General features: G+C 51.6%; 1 protein-coding gene across 5 annotated transcripts in view; it reads left to right on the forward strand.

Moving 5' to 3' along the window:
- PLB1 (phospholipase B1) overlaps window positions 1-18,059 on the forward strand; it is a 139,453-nt gene that overhangs the window by 100,760 nt on the left and 20,634 nt on the right. For all 5 annotated transcript variants that reach the window (XM_055327243.1, XM_055327241.1, XM_055327245.1 and 2 more), the window contains 12 exons: window positions 352-395; window positions 957-1,065; window positions 2,500-2,551; window positions 2,949-3,029; window positions 3,588-3,653; window positions 4,476-4,576; window positions 5,635-5,716; window positions 6,391-6,495; window positions 7,570-7,665; window positions 8,166-8,237; window positions 14,113-14,178; window positions 17,506-17,566. In XM_055327243.1, coding sequence (XP_055183218.1) covers window positions 352-395; window positions 957-1,065; window positions 2,500-2,551; window positions 2,949-3,029; window positions 3,588-3,653; window positions 4,476-4,576; window positions 5,635-5,716; window positions 6,391-6,495; window positions 7,570-7,665; window positions 8,166-8,237; window positions 14,113-14,178; window positions 17,506-17,566 — 935 coding nt within the window. The remainder of the gene's footprint in view (window positions 1-351; window positions 396-956; window positions 1,066-2,499; window positions 2,552-2,948; window positions 3,030-3,587; window positions 3,654-4,475; window positions 4,577-5,634; window positions 5,717-6,390; window positions 6,496-7,569; window positions 7,666-8,165; window positions 8,238-14,112; window positions 14,179-17,505; window positions 17,567-18,059) is intronic.

Here is an 18,059-nt window from a genome sequence, read left to right on the forward strand (position 1 = left end):
CTTCAGCTTCTTCCTCTGTCAAATGGGGATAGTTGCATCTGTATCAGAAGCTTGTTTTGTCAGGAGGTTAGGTAATAATGTAGAGAATCTAGTACATGCTGGGCACCTAGTATATCCTCAGCTAAGTGCTTTCCTTCCTGACTCGGTGGGAAAAAGAAGCAGCTCTTTTTTGCCTTCAAATTCTGGACTTGGGTGGAACTAGCTGTCTAGGGAATTCATACTTAGAGTTTCTCCAATACGAAGAGTTCAGAGGGCCTGGTACATCTTATAGGCACCAGATGGCATAGGCACTAATAAAGGTGGGGTGCTCTTTCATAAACTCTCTCTCACTGGTTTACTCACTCCTTACAGTTCAGGAGGGGACGGCTCCCTGGAGAACGTGACCACCCTACCGAGTAAGTACCCACCAGGAGCTTGAGTCTGTTCACTGGTTCCACCTGACCCTCCCCCTTTCTAAGAGTATCTCTCAGCTAAGAAAGGAGGAAATAGTCTTTGCATACTACCATTGAGTTGGAGGAGAGGCTCACTGACAGGTGGCTGAAGGGGGTATCGTAAACACTCTCTTTGGAGCCCTGAAGCCTGAGTTCAAGCTCTGCTTCTTCTCTGTGCTTGCCAAGTGACCTAGAGCAAGTCACCAAATACTCTGAGCCTTGGGTTTTTTTCAACTGGCCCAGAGGGTGCAGAGACCATCAGATGAGATGGTGAACATTCCCTGTACTGTGAAGGAAGGGAGGAAGAAAGGGAGGAGGGGAGAGGAGGGAAGCTGAGAGGGGCTCGCAGCCTTGGCCCACCATGTCATCAGGTCACTTCCTCTCAGAGAGCCCCAATTCCTGCCAGACACACCCTCTCCCTCCCCACCTCCCCTGGCTGCATGTCCTTAGTAATAAAGTCTACTCTGAGGAGCCTGCCCTTCCCTCTTAAATTCCCTGTGTCCTGTTCCTCCCCTTCTCTTCCAGATATCCTTCGGAAGTTTAATGGAAATCTCACAGGCTACGCGGTGGGCACGGGTGATGCCAATGACACAAATGCATTCCTTAATCAGGCTGTTCCTAGAGCAAAGGCTGAGTAAGGCATCTGGGGGAGGGGGGCCTGTGGGGGGAGAGAGTGGGAGGCATGTAGTCCCCTTTAAGATTGTAATACTGACCTCCATATGCAAAGGGGGCATTTCTCCCTTTGCAGCAATGATTTGAGAGGTCTTGAGCCATTCTCTTCCCTGGCTGCCCCTGTGACTAAGGCTGTAGCAGAGCGGCCAGAGAGGCTGGAGCTGGGACAGGAGGCATGTCCCTAGAGGCTGAACTCCTGACCTTGCTTCATGGGCAGCATGTTCTAATCATTCAACTAACTTACTAACCTTATCCAACTTGTAATACTCACCATGGCATAATGGTGCTAGAGAGATTTGCTCTCCAAAGCCTCACAAGTGGCAGTTCCCTGAAAAGATCAGGGAGTGCCAAAAAGTGAATGAACAAGTGGGAATCTCCATCCCTGGAGGCTTCTGAGGCAACACGTTATAGCCTGACCTTAGCCCTGTTATGGAGCTAGTAGGAAATGCGACTGAGAACCCAGAAGCAGCTGAAGCAGGACTACTTAATTCCCCATGGTGATCTCAGGAGGTCCCTCACCCTGCTCCTAGCAGCCCCAGCAGCCTGAGCTTCCTTGTTCTAGGCCCAGCCATCTGGGTCTCCAACACGCTGGCACCTTCCAGCCCAGGCCCACACTCTTCTAGCTGATGGGCACAGCTTTTCCAACCTGCTCCTCCAACCTGGGAAGACCCTTCTTGGCAGCAGAAACACCTGAGGACAGATGGACCCATCCACAGGTCCCAGGAAATCACCGTGCCAGGGCTCCATCTCACCCAGACCTATAACGAGGGCTTGAACTAGTGGGGAGCTCAGAATGCTTGAGACCTAACCTTCCCATGAATTATAAACGCAGGCACGTGTAAGCATATATTTATTCCCCACCTCTTTCTAAAAGAAGCATCTGGCTAAGTTAATGAAAAAAATAATGGAAGTAACCTGTACGTAACTGAGAAAAATCATAGCCAGTAGTGGTGGGGAGTGGGTCAAGATGAGCATTTTTGTGATTATTATACCTGAACATCAAACTGTCAGCTTCCTGGCAGCCAGGGGAAAAAGAGGAAGCATGCTAAAACTGTCATGACTCTACTTTCATAATCTATACCAGTCCTTCAAAGGAGATGAATGGTTTCCTAGCATGGAATCCTAAAAGACAGGTTGCATGTGGAGTCCTTGAAAGGAGACCATGAGTAACAAGTACAATTGACAGTACCCTCGACTGCAGCTTCAGGACAGACAATTAGCTTTGCAAAGAGTTGTTTGTTGTAATAACTCTCTGGACCAGACAAATAGTTCTTTGTTGGGGTCTCTGGTGGTTCACACAATGGAGATAATGCCATGGAAACCTCCAGTCCAGAGCCTTTAGGAGAAAAAATCCAGACACTATTCCTTAATAGGACCAATTTCCTCTCCTTCTCAGGGAACTTATGAGCCAAGTCCAGACTCTGGTGCAGAGGATGAAAGATGACCATGTGAGTCGGATTTATAGTTATTTTTAAACACTAATTTTCTAACCCACTGAAGTCCCCAAATGGAATGCTCTGCCATGAAAACAGTGAGCCACTGTCAATATAAGAGGCATTTAAGCTGTGGTAGGACAGCCCGTGTCTGAGGCCCTGGAGGAGATTATGTCCATAGTGATGGGGTGTGGGTGGTTAGGTTGTCACTGATCACAGTGATCTTGAAAGTCCCTCCTGATGCTAAGGTTCTGTGGTCCATAAATAAGCTTCTAAAATGCTTTCAGCTCTGAGATTCAGATTCTATTCTTTTGAGTGGGCAAGGAAGTCCTAGAGGGTTGAATGGATTTCCTAGAGCTGTGGCATTGTTTGTTTGTTGGAAATCATCAAGCATTTTCCTCCTTCTATATAGAGAGTGAACTTCCAAGAGGACTGGAAGATTATCACAGTGCTGATTGGAGGCACTGATTTATGTGACTACTGCACAGACTCGGTAAGGGGGGCAGCCAGGCCTACTCATTGCTCCTGATATTGACCAAAAGACCTTAGATGTGCTCTCTGAGAACAGTCTCTAGAACCAACCCTGGGACTGTCCAAAGCCTGTGTGTGTGTGTGTGTGTGTGTGTGTGTGTGTGTGTGTGTGTGTGCACGCGCGCGTGCTTCCTCTTACACCATGACCCTCAGGTTTTTGGTTCTAATTCCATGTCCCAAGTGGTATGAGGTAGCAGGTGGCAGATATGGTGCTTCTGCTCCACTCTTACAATTTCTGAGAATTCAGGAAGTGGGGAGATGTAAACCCCAGCAGTAGGATGGAGGACCCACACATTCAACCCTTAAACTAAAGCTCTGGCTGAAGGTTCCAGTCTTCTGGTTGGCCCATCTTTGATAATAGCCAGTAATCAACTGTTCAGGTTCTAACATGATGAGCTGGTCACAGCCAGAAGCCAGAGGGAGGAGAAGTCCTTGGCATGGAACCAGAGGGGTTGAAGTTGAAGGCCCCACTGCTCCCTCTTCTGAACCAGCTCCTCCTCTCCCTCACGTGCCTTTCCAGAATCTGTATTCTGCAGCCAACTTTTTTTACCACCTCCGCAATGCCTTGGATGTCCTGCATAGAGAGGTGGGTAGAGGCTCTGACAAGCTGGACACATGCATGTAGAAGGTAAAGGTGGTTGGGGAAAGAAGGTGAGAGGTGCCCTCCCCTGAAGGAGACAGCCAAGGGTGTGGACTCCTTCCCTTTCCAAAGATTGGGGGGTCTACCCCCAAGGAAGCCTATTCCATTTGGAATCAGCACAGAAGGATCTCAGGCTTGATGAAAAGAAGGCAGCTGGTATGCTAATTGTCCCCTCCATGACCTGACACATTCCCTGGTGGCAGCAGCAGAGTGGCTCCCAGGCTGGGCCCCCCACACTATCCCATGGACTGTATCTAGAGCACCCCCTCTCTGGTCCTGCTCCCAAGAGCTTATTCTTTTTCAACTCCTGACTTAGGCAAACTGTTCCAGCTGCCCAGGGAGAGCCCTCCAACTCCCACACGCTTCTCTGGGTGGCTGAGTCTCCAGGGCTACTCAGCAGAGATGGTCCACGTTTGGCTAGAGGGAAATGGCAAATCGGGCACCTAGCTCAGCACATTTGAAGCTCACTAACTGATGGCTGAATGGAGCTGAACTGTCAGCATTTAGACACATCTGCCATATTGTCCCATGCCAGGAGGTGTCATTCTTGCTGCAGCTAGTGTGGGTGGCATAGCCTGCAGGGGCCCTAGGCAGTGATCCTGTGTAGGCAGTGATCCTATGTAGACGCCTTCCCAAAACTCCACTCAGGGACAACTGAGCTGGAGTTCCACAGGGACCCTAGAGCTAATTCCTACTTCTCAGGATCCTAAGGCAGCTTGAGGAAGGAGCCCCCAGAGCCCCCTCTCTCACCTGCAGCCTTGCCCTTAGGTGCCCAGAGCCCTGGTCAACCTCGTGGACTTCATGAGCCCCAGTGTCTTGAGACAGGTGTTCCTGAGCAATCCAGACAAGTGTCCTGTGCAGCAGGCCAGGTAGGTAGGGGCTGGCTGCCCCCAACCAGAGAAACTCCCATCTCCTGGTCTAGCTCTCATAGTGACTCCTCGGGGTCTTTGAGACTTGGTGTATCCATGTGTCCAAGTCTGCAAAGGGGGGCATATGTCAGGACCACCCCCTTCTGAGGAGTTGGAGGTGGGCCCCAACCTACCCAACCTCAGGATGCCAGGAGGAAGCTCTGAGATGGAGCTTTGTGTGACATGGGAGCCACAGGGGAGAGGGTCAGAACGGGGACAAAGGCCAGTGTCTGAGACCCCACATGGCCCAGCTCTTGAAAAGGGGAAACACATAGGGTTGTATACGTATACGGTCAAATTGAAACAGAAAGTAGAGAAACTATCCACATCATTCAGTTGGCTTTATGGGAAAGGAGCATACTGGGGACTTCAGAAAGGGGGTGTTTTGTTTCTTAAGTGGGGTAAGAAGTGCACAGGTTTGTGTTTTATTAACCGTCATACCTTATATGTACATTTATTCCTCTAACACATAGTTTTACAGAAACTACCGTGTGCCCGGCACTACTCTCAGGGCTCTAGAGGTCATATCTGTTTGAACGTTAGATATATTTCATGAGCCTGAAATAATTCCTGATGAAATTCATTCAGATTCATTAGGAATGGACAATTCCTAATGAAGGTGGGACACTAATGTGAACTAAGTAGGCATCTGAGGGCATGAGCATCGGAGACCTCCAAATACAAGGTGGTATCCAATACCACAGGATACATTTTAATTTTATCCTGAGAAATTAAACATTGACCTTTCATCACCTAAGTTCATTTGTTCAGCATAATTTCCTGCAGGCCTAGAGCCTGCCGTCCAGCATTCGCACTCTCTCAGTAGGAGGGGGAGCTCACTCACACACCCCTGGGACCTGCCCCTTGAGACTGTGCACCAGGGCCTCAGCGCACAGTTGCTCTCAGGCCAGGGCTCAAGCAAGTCACTCCACGCAGCAGAACCAGTTTTGACCAGAGCTCCAGCTCTGACCAGAGCTTCAGCCCTGGGTCCTCCTTCCCACCCCCCTATCTCTGTGCAGCGTTTTATGTAACTGCGTTCTGACCCCTCGAGAGAGCTCCCAAGAGCTGGCCAGGTTGGAGGCCATCACCCAAGCCTACCAGGTGAGACCAAGAAGGGCACCTTTTGGGGGCCTCTCCCCCTACCCAATCACCACCCCCACACTCAGGGAAGGGAAGAGCTAGTCAGGGTTTGAGGGATGTCACCATCTGAGCCCTTCCTCTGCCCCATCTGGCTGAAGTGTCTCAAGAGCCTCAGTTAGAGTGATCCCAAAGGAATCCAGGTAGAAAAGCCTTTGTGGCCTGTGTGCCCTTGGTGGCTTCATCTTGTGCTTGGCCTAAAGAGATCAGTAGCTCTGGGTGCCCCCGGGGCTGGCCTTTTTCTTCCCTGCACCCAGGGGCCCCGACTGCCTCCACTGCTCCCCCAGCCTCCCTGTCTCAACAGGCAGGATGCAAATAAGGGAGGTTGCAGGTCCTGAACCCCCAGGGCCTCTCTGAAGACTCTTTCCAGGTTCTTCTCCTTTGTGGGACTTCCTGCCTCACCTTTCAGAGCTTGTAGTTCACTTAAAAGCAAATCCAAAAGGTGAACCAACCTGTTTGCAATTCTCCAGAAAGAGGTTTGCAACCTCATGTGTTTGTATTCTCAGGGGAAGGTCTGAGTCACCCCCTTGTGTAGGAAGATGAGGGCAGGGGTGCTAGCCACTGCTCCCTGGCTCTCTAACCCTGGGCTTTCAGGCTACCCAGGGCCAGTGCTGACATAACCCTGTGTGTGTCCCCAGAACAGCATGCGGGACCTGGTGGAGTCAGGCCGCTATGACACCCGGGAGGACTTCTCCGTGGTTCTGCAGCCCTTCTTCCACAACATCCAGCTACCCATCCTGGCGGTATGCTTGCTGCCCTCCCCACTGGGGCTCCTGGGAAGGAGGAAGAAGAAATTCAAGGCAGAGATGCTGAGGGCTTTCATGAGCTTGTGACTACGATGGGGAAAGACACTGGCAGCTGTCTAGATGCTGGTCTGGTGGCACAGCCCCTCTTGAACTCCTGAGCTGTGCTCCTAGAGGCAGCCTGATGTGGGATGTTCCCATGACCACTGAGAGCAGCCTCCACTTGGTTGAGCACCTACTACGTCCCAAGCCCTGTGTTTGCCCTAAGCAAAGTCTTCACAATGACCTTCTTCAGCCCCATGTAACAGAGGTTCAGAAGTGTGAAGTATCTATCCTTCCTCAAAAATATAGGGAATAAGGGACAGAGAGGCATGATTTGAACATATCCAACTTCAGATGTATTCATTTTCTGCCACCCACATGCCACTGAAGTGCTAGAGGGTAATGGGGCCCTGCAGCCCCTGCCCATGTTCTCCCCCTGACAACATTGAGCAGAAGAGCTCTGTGAGCACGCTGGGATGGGGACTTGGTTCTCTCCACCTGGGCCTCTATTCTATGGGCCTCACCTAGTTGAATGGAAGCTAGAAGCAGCCTCGGGTACCCCAATCATCTCCAGAGAGTTGAGGGTGGCAGCTGCCCTGGTGTCACCTTTGCCCAAGCCTGTCCCCAGAGCTCTGCCCCATTGTCCCCGCTGAGACCACTGGAACCAGCTGGCCAAGGGCTGGGAAGTAGCTTTTCCTTGCTGGTTGGCTGAGACTTCCTCAGGGACTAGGATCTCATCCCCTGGACAGTGGCATGGCTAGGGCATTGCACAACTGTGCCTAAAAATAAATATGATGCTTTTTAAAAACATTTAAAAAGGGGAATTATAGGGCCTGAAAGGAGGGTGGGGGGTTGCAGTCACCCATGGCTATTAGTCTGTGGGATTGTTCTTACCTTCCAGTGACTTAGAGTTTTTCCAGGGGGAGGGGGGCACTGTGTGGCCAATCCCAGAGGTCAGGCTGACCACCTGTGGCCCCTCTCTCTGCCCACTGTACCAACAGGATTGTGAAGAAATCCATTTCTCTCTTTCAGGATGGACGCCTGGATACATCCTTCTTCGCTCCAGACTGTCTCCACCCAAGTCAGAAATTCCACACCCAGCTCTCCAGAGCCCTTTGGGTCAATATGGTAACATAAGTGGGATATCCCTGGGTTTGGGGGGCTCTAGTCTAGCAGAGCACCATCCCCTATGGAATGATGCTTGTTCTTGGATTCTTTTTGTGAGTAAGGTATAAAGGAGCAGTGGCTGGCACCCCTGTAGAAGTCTATAGAACCGAAAATATGGAGTCCTTAGGATTCCAGGATCTCCTTGTGCTTTGAGCTGGGAGGAGGGACTCCCTGAGGAATGCCAGCAGACCTCCTCATGCTTGTTCAACATCTTCTGTGTGCCAGCAGCTGGGCGAGGCCACGTAAACCATGTTATCTAAGGCTCTTGCCAGCCCTGCCAGCCGAGTCCTAGGAGTTTCTGAGGATGCAGTCCTGGAGAAGCGGAGAGGGCTTGTCCAGTGTCCCCTAGCACAGCAGGAGAGGAGGCCAAAGCCCCTGCCATCAGGCTGTGAGCTGTCTCCACCCCAAGGTGCTGCCAGGGAATGCTCACTTCAGCTGGTCTGTCTTTTCTTCCTCTGTAGCTTGAACCACTGGGAAGGAAAACGGAAACCCTGGACCTGACAGCAAATATAGCCCTCTCCTGCCCCACCCAGGTAATGGGGGAGCACCTGCTCTGTGCCCCTTCCAGAGACCAGAGCTCAGACCTGGCCCTGCCCTGGTCCTGCACTGCAGCTCCCCTGCTGGGCACAGGAGAACTTCAGAGGGTGGGAGGAAGGCCACAGGGACTGAGGAGAGGAGAGGATGCAGAAGAAGCACTTCTTTGAGGATGGGAGAAGCAGGTGGAAGGGAAGCCTGAGCCCAGGCAGAGGCAGCGGATTAGGCAGAGAGCTGGCGGGGGCGGGCGGGCCAAGAAGCCGGAACTGTGGCAGGAAGGCTCATTTGGGCAGCAGTGCTTGGGGCCGGTGGGCACGTCTGACTGCAGGTCAGAAGCCTCCGTGAGAAGCCAGCTAGCTCTGAAGTTGTGGTTAGTGGTCTTAGAGCCTGGATGGCGAGTTCCCCGTGGGGACAGGGTCAAAGAGGAGAGCGGCACAGGGCACCAGAGAGCTGTGTGGAGGACCAGCCTTGCCATGGGGGCGAGGACTCAGCTCAGGGCTCCTTTTAAGGAGGAAAATGTAAGTGGTTGTTAAACTTGATTTCAGGCCTAGGGTGGGGGCAGGTTCATGTTCCCACTGCTTTCAGCTCCCTTTCCTAGGCCCTGTCTTAATGGCTTTTTAACCAAATAAGGCTGAAGCCAGAGGGCCCTCAGCAGCAGTAAAAAGCAGAAGGACCTGACCCCGTCTGGGAGGCTGGGTTTCCCTCCTGGGTCAGCCTGCCTCAGCCTCTCCCGCCCTCCTGGCTGAGCATGGAAATGGACCTGCAGCTCCCCCCTGTGTCTGCCAGGGCTCCAGAAAGAGTGGGCACCCCTGCCCACACCCATGCTTGCTATCCGCTGCCTCCCCCGGCCCAGCCTCCTGCACCATCAGGAGAGCAGGGCCCGTGGGAAGAAGGGAGGGAGAAGTCAAGGCCGTGGTAGCAAAGGGCTCAGTTGCTGGGTCTAGGGCTTGCAGCAAAAGAATAGTCAAATGATGTGACATAGATGCCTCCAGTCCAGTGGTCAGATGTGGCCAGAGGACTGGGACAGCGTCCCAGGGGGCCCTACTGTGCCAGGTGTGGACTGTTTAATTACTAGATCCTGAGCATGTCTAGGAGTTTCTAGGGGAGGGGCCAGGTGACCTGGGTAGCGGGGGGCGGGGGGCATTCGGGGACTCAAAGCAGTGGCTGTAAACCATACTGGAGGTAAGTATTCGGGTGTTTTAACAACCCGTATGGCCAGAGTGAACATAAGCCGTGGAAAATCCTCGCCAATCTGTCATTTCTCCTTCCATTAAACAGTAAAAGTATTAACAACCCACTCCAGGGGGCCGTCCCATGCTCTTCCTCCCCATAAACATTTATTAAGTACCTGGTTGGAGCCTAGGCACTGGGTCAGGGAGAGGCCTATCACCGTGGGCCTCCAGGTGACCTGGGTCACTCTCCGCCCCAGATCAGGCAAGGAGCCCCAAAAAAGGTGCCACTCCAACCAGCATCTCAGGCCACAGCGGGCTCTGCTCCTCCTTTTGGACGGAGCCCGACTGAGCCACTGGTAAGCAGAGGAGAGAAAAGCCAACCTCTCAAAACCGAAACCACAGAAGCCCAGCCTGGGAGAAGCGGTTGCCAGGCAACCCCATTCCAAAAGGCTCCATCTGTTGGCCAGCCCAGCTTCACCACCTCAGGCAGAGCAGCACTCTGCGTTCCTCCCGTCCCATCTGCTCCCCCCGTGCGCCTTAGAGCTCTATAAAAGTCCACCAGCATCTCAGTGTGAGCTGACAGGGGCCAGGCAGCACATATTTTAGTCCTCGCTGTGTCTAAACATAGAGGCACCAGGCAGGACCCAGCGGGGAGGAGGGGGCCCGGACGGATGGGAGCACTGGAGAGCTGTCTCAGCCTCCTCCCTGCTCCTCCCCTGCCCTAGGCCCAGGCCAGGCCGGGCCCTGCACAGTGCTCCCTGGGTCTCTGTGAGACTTTCAGGTCAGACCGATGACGGTCCCGCCAGCTTTTGATGAGCCTCCCTGTGCGCTGTGACTCTTGTCCTCCTCCTGCCCTCACTGCCTCTCTGCCCACGCCTTCCCTAACCCGGGCAGCGGGCTGCGGCTCCTCCTGGGGCTAAGAGGAAGCCAGCTGAAGGCCCACGCCTTCTCTCTGCTCTTACTCCTCGGGGAGCCTTTGTCGGTGGGGACCCCTCCTCCCTGAGATGCATCCCTGCCGGTCACAGAGGTCGCCACTCTTATGGAGCTCCTCTCCTAGTCGCTGTCCCTTCTGGTCTCGACAATGGGGACATGCTCCCAGCGTCCTGTCCCACCTCTGTTCTGGTCTCTCTCCGCGTCCCCTCACGCTGAGATGGGCCCGGTTCCCCGGCGGCCTGGGGAATGTCCATGCATCGGACAACCTGCGCCTTCACGTCTCCTCTCTCAGACGCCAGCTCTGTTCTTTGAACCTGCAAGAGAGGTTTCCCCTGAGATGCCCTGGATGGTGCAAGGTTGCCCAGGAGGCAGCTTCAATGTATTATCAGGGTATCGGCCACGGCAGGGAGCCAGACAGAGATGTCCTGAGCGGGGCACAGAGAAAGAGAGAAACTGAGATAACTTTAAGTGCCGCTTCACCCAGTCTTTCATCTTGAGAAAAAGCAGAGGTCTGTTGGGCTCCCTTGTACTGACTTTACTGTGTAGCAAGGTTTGTATTTTGCATTCCATATGGGGGGGACGCTATTGCCTTTTGAATGCTTTGGACTTCTAAATCTCCTATCCTGCCTCACCCCGCCATCACCCCAAACTCAACAAACAGCCATTCAAAAAGTAATTTTTGAACAAGAAGTGTCAAAACAGGAGTGAAGCATTTCTCTCCACAAATTCTCTGATCCTTAGGACTTCCCTATTTCTGTTCATAAGGTGGTGGTTTCCACAGTTCCACGGGTATGGGACATCAGGTGCCCTGACAGGACTCCCCCTAGCACTCCCACCTGTCCCCTGCCCCTTTCCTACTGCCACCACCCCAGGCCACAGCCTCATCACATTGTGTGCTGACGGTCAGGGTCAGGGTCACATAGCCCTTCCCATCCTAAGGACAGAGAATTCTATGACCTGAGGAATCTCAGCAGGGAGGGCCTTGGAGTCGTGTGTCCTGCAATAGCTGAGTTACTCCACTACATCCCTCCTGAGGCCTCACCACAGTCTTAAACTTGAATTTCCATATTCTCAGAGCAGCATTTTTCAAAATGCCAAGGGGCTGCCCATTAACAGGTTGTAAGATCAGCCCAAGAGATCATGAGCCAGCATGCTTGAGTGGGATGGGATTGAGTAGAAGTGTCAGAGGGCATTCCATGCTGTTACAGCCTGCTTCCCATGACCACCACCGCCCTTCCCCTGTGCCTTCCTATCAGGGCCCTCAACCATCTATCCCAGACAAGCCTTCCAAGCCCTGTCTCGTGTAGTACCTATGTCTGCTTGGAATGGAGGCTCCCTTGGGATTGGTGCCTGGGCTCGACTGTACCCTCCCAGTGTGGTCTGAGCAGCAGAGAACAGAAGAAAAACGCCACTCCTTCACCACAGAACTGCACACCTAGTAACACAACCAAGATGAACATGACCTTCCCTGTTACAGGCCACTGACTCACACTGCTGACTCACATCAGGTGGCTGTCCTGGCACTGCCCCCCACCACCCGTCACCACCCAGGCCGGCCACACCGTCTTTGTAGAAAACACTCCCTTGTGCTGGCATTCAATCGGCTTCACTTTCTAGCTACTGGTGGTTACAGGTCTAGTCTAGGAGACTCACACTAACTGGAATCTCTTCTCCACTTTAACTGCTCCACTCTAGGCCCTTCTAAACCACTCTGACTCACACATGCACCGTGGAGTCAACCAATGGTCAATGAAACAAACGCCCAGCACCCCAGACTACTTATCTGCCACTGCCCTTGACCTGTTCTCATTGTTCCTGCTCTGGTTTCACTCCCCACAGCATTCCAGTGTCTCCCTAACCTCTGACCCCTTCGACTTGGCCTCCTCTCTCTGAGGACCCCTCCCCCAACCCTTGGGTCATATGACCAAATAGACTCCCCAGTTTGGCTTTCAGCGCTTCTGGAAGGGCAGGGGGAGTCTTGGCCCTCTGGTTCTTCCGGTGCTGGCCACTCTGTGACTAGCCCTCTGTTCCCAGGCAGAGCTCCCTTGACAAGGGGGAGAACAATCATGAGTGACACTCCATGCGCCGTGTCTCCTATTTGAGATATGTATGTCCCCAGATCTTGTAGCTGTTCCTCTGCACTTACTGGACACGCTGGTCCCCAAGGTTTCACGGCCTCCTAGCATCTCATGTTTGCTGCCCGACTGGCTTGTAAGCCTCTTTTTATCCTCCATTCTAGCACCTGGGGCAGGGCCCTGAACACATGGGGGCTTACACACATGGGTCAGTTTTTTGTAGAATGCTCCCACACTGCCCTCCTCACATGGGAATGCTCACGGGGGCTGCTCAGTTAGCGACGGTGACATGCCATTGTGAGTGCTCCTTGGCCTTGTACACTTCCCGCCCTTGGCCCTCAGTACTCCCCTGGCCCGAGGTTCAGCTCTGAAGGCCAGGACTCAGAGGAAAGGAGAGACGGATGGTGTCTCAGGGAGCCAGGGCCTGTACCAGGGGCTGGGAGTGCCAAGGCCATGGCTGAGCCCCTCTTCCTCTTACTCTCTGCCTACCCAACAAGCGTCTTCACTGGCCTGACTCCAGTGTGAGGAGTAGAACCAGAAAGGTCTGACTTGACAGGCCCTTACTACTTGCTCTCTCCTGGACCTGGCCCCTCCCCCAGTCCGGGCTTCAGTTGCTCCCTGTCTATAAAATGGGGGCTCTCGGGAGAGGCAGGTTGCAAGCTCAGATGCCATGCCAGGCAGGAACATGATTGGGTGAACAGCACCGTGTATGGGACCAGTGGAAGGGGTAGGGCCCGAACTGAAGACTTCTTAAAGCATTCACACTCTTCTCTCCTCCTCCACCACATCCTTCTTTTTTTTAACACCAGGCCCAAATAAAGCAGAACAAAGCAAAATGTCTCCTGCCTAGGTTGAGCCCACAGGCAATCAGTTTTCAGGTCCTGTATCTGATCCCCAGTGCCCTCTGCTCCAACATTTTAGTTCTTCTTTCTCATTCCCGTTTTATTCCCAAATGTTAGACACTGAGCACATCTTGTCAAAGTGCTGACAGCCCAGGGTCACTTGCTGATTCCTGGTCTCAGTCTTATTAATGCTTTCTTGCTTCATCTCATTTTCATATTTTCTCATTACCTTGCTTTTCCCCAGTTTCTCCTTTGCCGGCATTTCCTTCTTCCTACTACAACTAACCCTCCCCTGCAACTGAATAGACTTGATCTTGACTGGGCTTAGGAGCAAACCGATCGTGAAGTAGGTGGGTAGGGAACGAAGATGTTTCACAATAAAAACATGGCCTAAATCTATGAACCCAACCATATGAATCTAACCTGAAAGAGAGTAAGACACAGAGTTCTGAGGAGGCAAAAAAAAAAAAAATTATATAGATAATATTTTCCAGAAAAGACAAAAATGCCATGGTGTGAATCTCTTGCCAGAAAGACTGTGAAGGGAAGAAAACAGCTCATTTTGAGGATTAGGTGGATGTTCCATTGCTAGGATAAAAGGCAAACCCTAGAGCCCTGAGTAGAACACACATGGAACACTTCTGAGGCCATTTATTGTGCCCCCCTTGCCAGAGCTGTTATGTAGAACCCTCTAGAGAATGAATTAAATTATGTTTATATGATTCTTACTATTTATATGCAGGAAGAAAGAAAAGTTAAATAAATCTGGATGACAGGATTCTTAGTCCCCTTTCCTAAGTAATCTTCGATGCTGTCAGGTAACCTCTCCCTGCGGTTTCTGTTCTCTTGTAGAATGAGCCCTTCCTGAGAACTCCCCGGAACAGCAACTATACCTACCCTACCAAGCCGGCCACTGAGGTAAACCTGACACACATCTGCCTCTCTCAGGAACAAAGTATTTCTACCTGCCTGTGACTCAGGGGTGTGGTACAGAGCTTAAGCAGAAATGTACCTTTCTTACGTACTAGAAATTGGAATGTAAAAAAAAAAAAAAAAGTTCCTGAACCATGAAATCCCAGGATTGTCCTAACACGTTCTCAAGTGCTTCCTGAGATCAGCAACCAACTAGAAGAAGTGCCTGTGGATTGGTTTTCTTCAACCTTTGCACAGAACTCATTCCTGATTAGGCAGCTCAGCTTTTCAAGAAGGGGTGAGGGGGAGGCAGTGGGTATGACGCACTGTAACTTCTGGCAAGGTGGAAACTGATGGGAAGAATCTTCATTCTTGGCCCAGTAGGAAGCTGACACATCCCCAGGTGGGTCCCAGGGCTTGTCTGGTTCAAGTCAACCGTTCTAGCTCTGAGGAACCCCAAAAGATGCAAAGCCCATGACTTTAGTGACTGCTATTCCAAAGATGCCCTGAGAGATCCTGGGCCACAACAGGCCTTACAGTGCAGGCCCGTTCCAGACCAGAGCTGTCAGCCACCAGGACAGAGGCTCAATCACCAGTTTCAGCCAAGTACCTATGGTATTTACAGTCTCGTGCTAGGGGCTGGTGGGAATTCTTGGGAAGTTAGAGGTCATTCCATACTGAGCATCTTCTCTGTCATCATACTGGCAGTGTTCCAGGGAGATAGAGCAGGAGACCAGATGATGAGTCCTACCCCTCAAGGAGCTTACAGTCTGCTGGAAGAGGCATCCAATAAATAGCTCAACATGACCATTTCAGCTGTGGGGACAGCTGTGAGGAAGGTGGTGGGAGAAAGCATGATGGGCCAAAGGAGGGATGGCAAGTTCCCACGAGCTATGCAGGCCAGGTCTCTCTGAGGGGAGATGTGAGCTGGGATGTGCACAATGAGAGGACTCTGTCCATCTGGAGAGCCAGAGGTGGAGTCCCAGGCAGGTGTATGAGTGCAAAGGTTCAGAAGTGAGACTCAGCTGGGGTATTAGAGGAAGAGAAAGAAGGTCAGAGTGGCTTGTGGGTATGCAAATAAGGTGGAGAGTGGGGAGGGGAGATCAGAGGGGTTGTCAAGGCCCAGGTCATATGGAATCTCAGTCTCTGAGGAAGAAGGTGGGGCTTCAGGTGGAAAGATGTGGGAAACCACTGGAGGTCCCAGGAGAGGGGGACACCACCTGGTACACCTTATTAAAGCATCTCCCTGACCAGTGTGGAAAATGGATTGAGAGCAGCAGGAATGATTGAGGACAGAGCTTTATAAGCCAGCTGAAGTACTATGAGACTAACTTCTATGCAATCATTGGAGGACTGTTAGATGCAGAACTCTGGGGAATGAGCCATGAGAGCTTCATGGCTGAGGTAAAACCACTGCCCGGCTTTCCTGGATCCTCTCTCAGCCCAATGGAGGGCTTGTCCCAGGCAACCCATGGACCAAATCCACTAGAACTGAAATGCCTGCTGCATCTTGTCAATCCAGCACTTCTTTCTTTACCCTCTTATTGATTTATTGGGTTCCTACGTGGGGTAGGCACTGTGCCAAGTGCTGGGTACCCAAGGTGAGCAGAGTGGGTGTCTGCCCACCCTCTTAGATCTTACAGACTCGCAGACCTTTACTTCTGCTGCTAAGAGTTAAAACCCAGGCCAAGAAGGTGTTGTCGCTTAACATCTTCCCATTTAAAGTAGCCCCCGACAGGCAACATCAACTGGAACTTGTTAAAAATGCAGAGTCCTGAGCACCGCCTCGCCTCCGGGGACTATGGAGTCAGCATCTGCATTTAACATCAAGACCCCCTCCCAGGGGATTTGGGTACACTGCTATAGAGTACAGGGTGGGCTTCTCCCCTTACAACAGAGGAGCACGCTCAAAGTCCAACCTGTGTCTTAATCTGCATGGGATGTGCATGTCTCTGGCTCACCAGATATCTGAGATACTTCTCATGCTCACGGCTATGGAACTTTTTCTTTTCAACTACTTTTCCCTGGATATTTGTTGCCTGCACACAAGTGTGTTCTTGATTTCAAAAGAATTTCCACATCAGCTTGATGAACAATCTCTTGGAATAAACTAAAGTATATCAGATTAAGCAAATAATTTTTTTAAGATTTTATTTATTCATGAGAGAGAGAGAGAGAGAGAGAGAGAGAGAGAGGCAGAGGGAGAAGCAGACTCCATGCAGGGAGCCTGATGTGGGACTCGATCCCGGGACTCCAGGATCACGCCCTGGGCCTAAAGCAGGCGCTCAACTGCTGAGCCACCCAGGCATCCCAAGCAAATAATATTTATTTGTTTATTTTTCCAAGCAAATAATATTTAAAGGGCATTTCATTATTTGCTCCCTTGGGAGAGGAGACTTTTCTGGGGGGTGAGGGGGGAGGAGACTTTTTGATAAGGCTTGTCTTTAACATCTTCTGACTAAACAGAAGAGATGAGTTCCCAAAGCCTCTGGCAATCACATCCCCAGAGAATCAGTCGCAGTTATCACCTGCTTGCAAAGCATTCAGCACTGGGCTTGTCCTTCAGCCCCTCCTGGGGACATGCAAGTATTTGGGACTCTAGGGAAGAGACTCTATTTCTCCTCCAACTTACTAACACCGGTCATTTCTGTGCCTCTGCTTCCCACCTCATCCCTTCCTCCAGTACCTGGAAAATGTGCTCTGCATCCAAGAGACAAGGGAATCTGACTAAAGGCATCCAGGCTACATAGGCACTAACTTATATACACATAAGGAACGGGTTGGCTATTAAGTTAAACTCACAAAAACGTAGATGCATGTATATAGAAGATGTGCAAAAGCCAGGAGTTTTATAATCATAAAAATTTCATGGTATTTTCCTAAAAATATTCCAATTTTTGTTGCAGCCCAGCATTATAATCAGTGTCCATTAGCTTCATTGTTAAACAGCAACACCAAAACCTATGTGTGATCTTCTATGAGGCATCCAAGTCTACATTCCTTTGGGAGATCACCCATGTAGCACTTCACTCTTCCCCCATCCCTTTGCTCTGGCTGCCAGCTCCATGTAAGTTGAGATGGGAAAAGCCGTATGAGCAGCATACGTGTGCCCCACGTATAATGTGTTTTGTGCATAGGGGCGGGCAGATGCCCAGTTTCTCCTAATTTCCCTCTCAGACCATCTACAATGAACAGTTTTTGCCCACACATGATCCCTAGGGGGGCATAGTTCTAGCCTCCACCAAAAACTCCTTAGTTACTTCTCCTTGTTCTCAAGCTATCCTCCTTGCGCAATGAGTGCTGGGCATTGTATCTTTCCTCCTGTTAATTTAGAACTGGGGCAGCGACTTCCTGTGTACAGAGTGGACTCCTTCCAACAGTGTCCCCACTTCAGGTGAGTGAAAACATCATCATTGCCCCTGCAGTTAAGGACTTGGCTAAGTGTTGAGTTGGTGGGACACCTGACAGACACACCTCAGGGCCCTGAGGCGAACTTGCAGATTCCCATGCAATGCAGCCCAGATCGTGGGCCGCCCACGAGAAGCTAGCCTGCGACCACCTGGGCTCTCCACAGCTCACACTTCTCGTCTCCATTTGTTTAGTCCCCGTGGCAGGCCCTAGGCCTCCTCCCCCAGCAGGGAAGGTACAGTCAGGGATGGTGTCCCATCTGCCTGTGCTCACAACTCCCGCAGCTAGCACTTCCCTGGACCACCCCAGCGTGAATGTGGCTCCTCTCACAATGAACAGTAGCCATCAAGTCCATTATCTTAGGGCCTTGGTTGCTCCAAATGGATGAAAGAGGCAAATTGGCTAAACCTTAGGTTAGAAAGAAGCCTATGGGACTGGAGCAGAATCTGACTCCTAGGCAAGCGTATACTTTAAAAGGA

This window comes from Nyctereutes procyonoides, unplaced genomic scaffold, assembly GCF_905146905.1.
Source record: "Nyctereutes procyonoides isolate TBG_1078 unplaced genomic scaffold, NYPRO_anot_genome, whole genome shotgun sequence".
NCBI classification, from domain to species: Eukaryota; Metazoa; Chordata; class Mammalia; order Carnivora; family Canidae; genus Nyctereutes; species Nyctereutes procyonoides.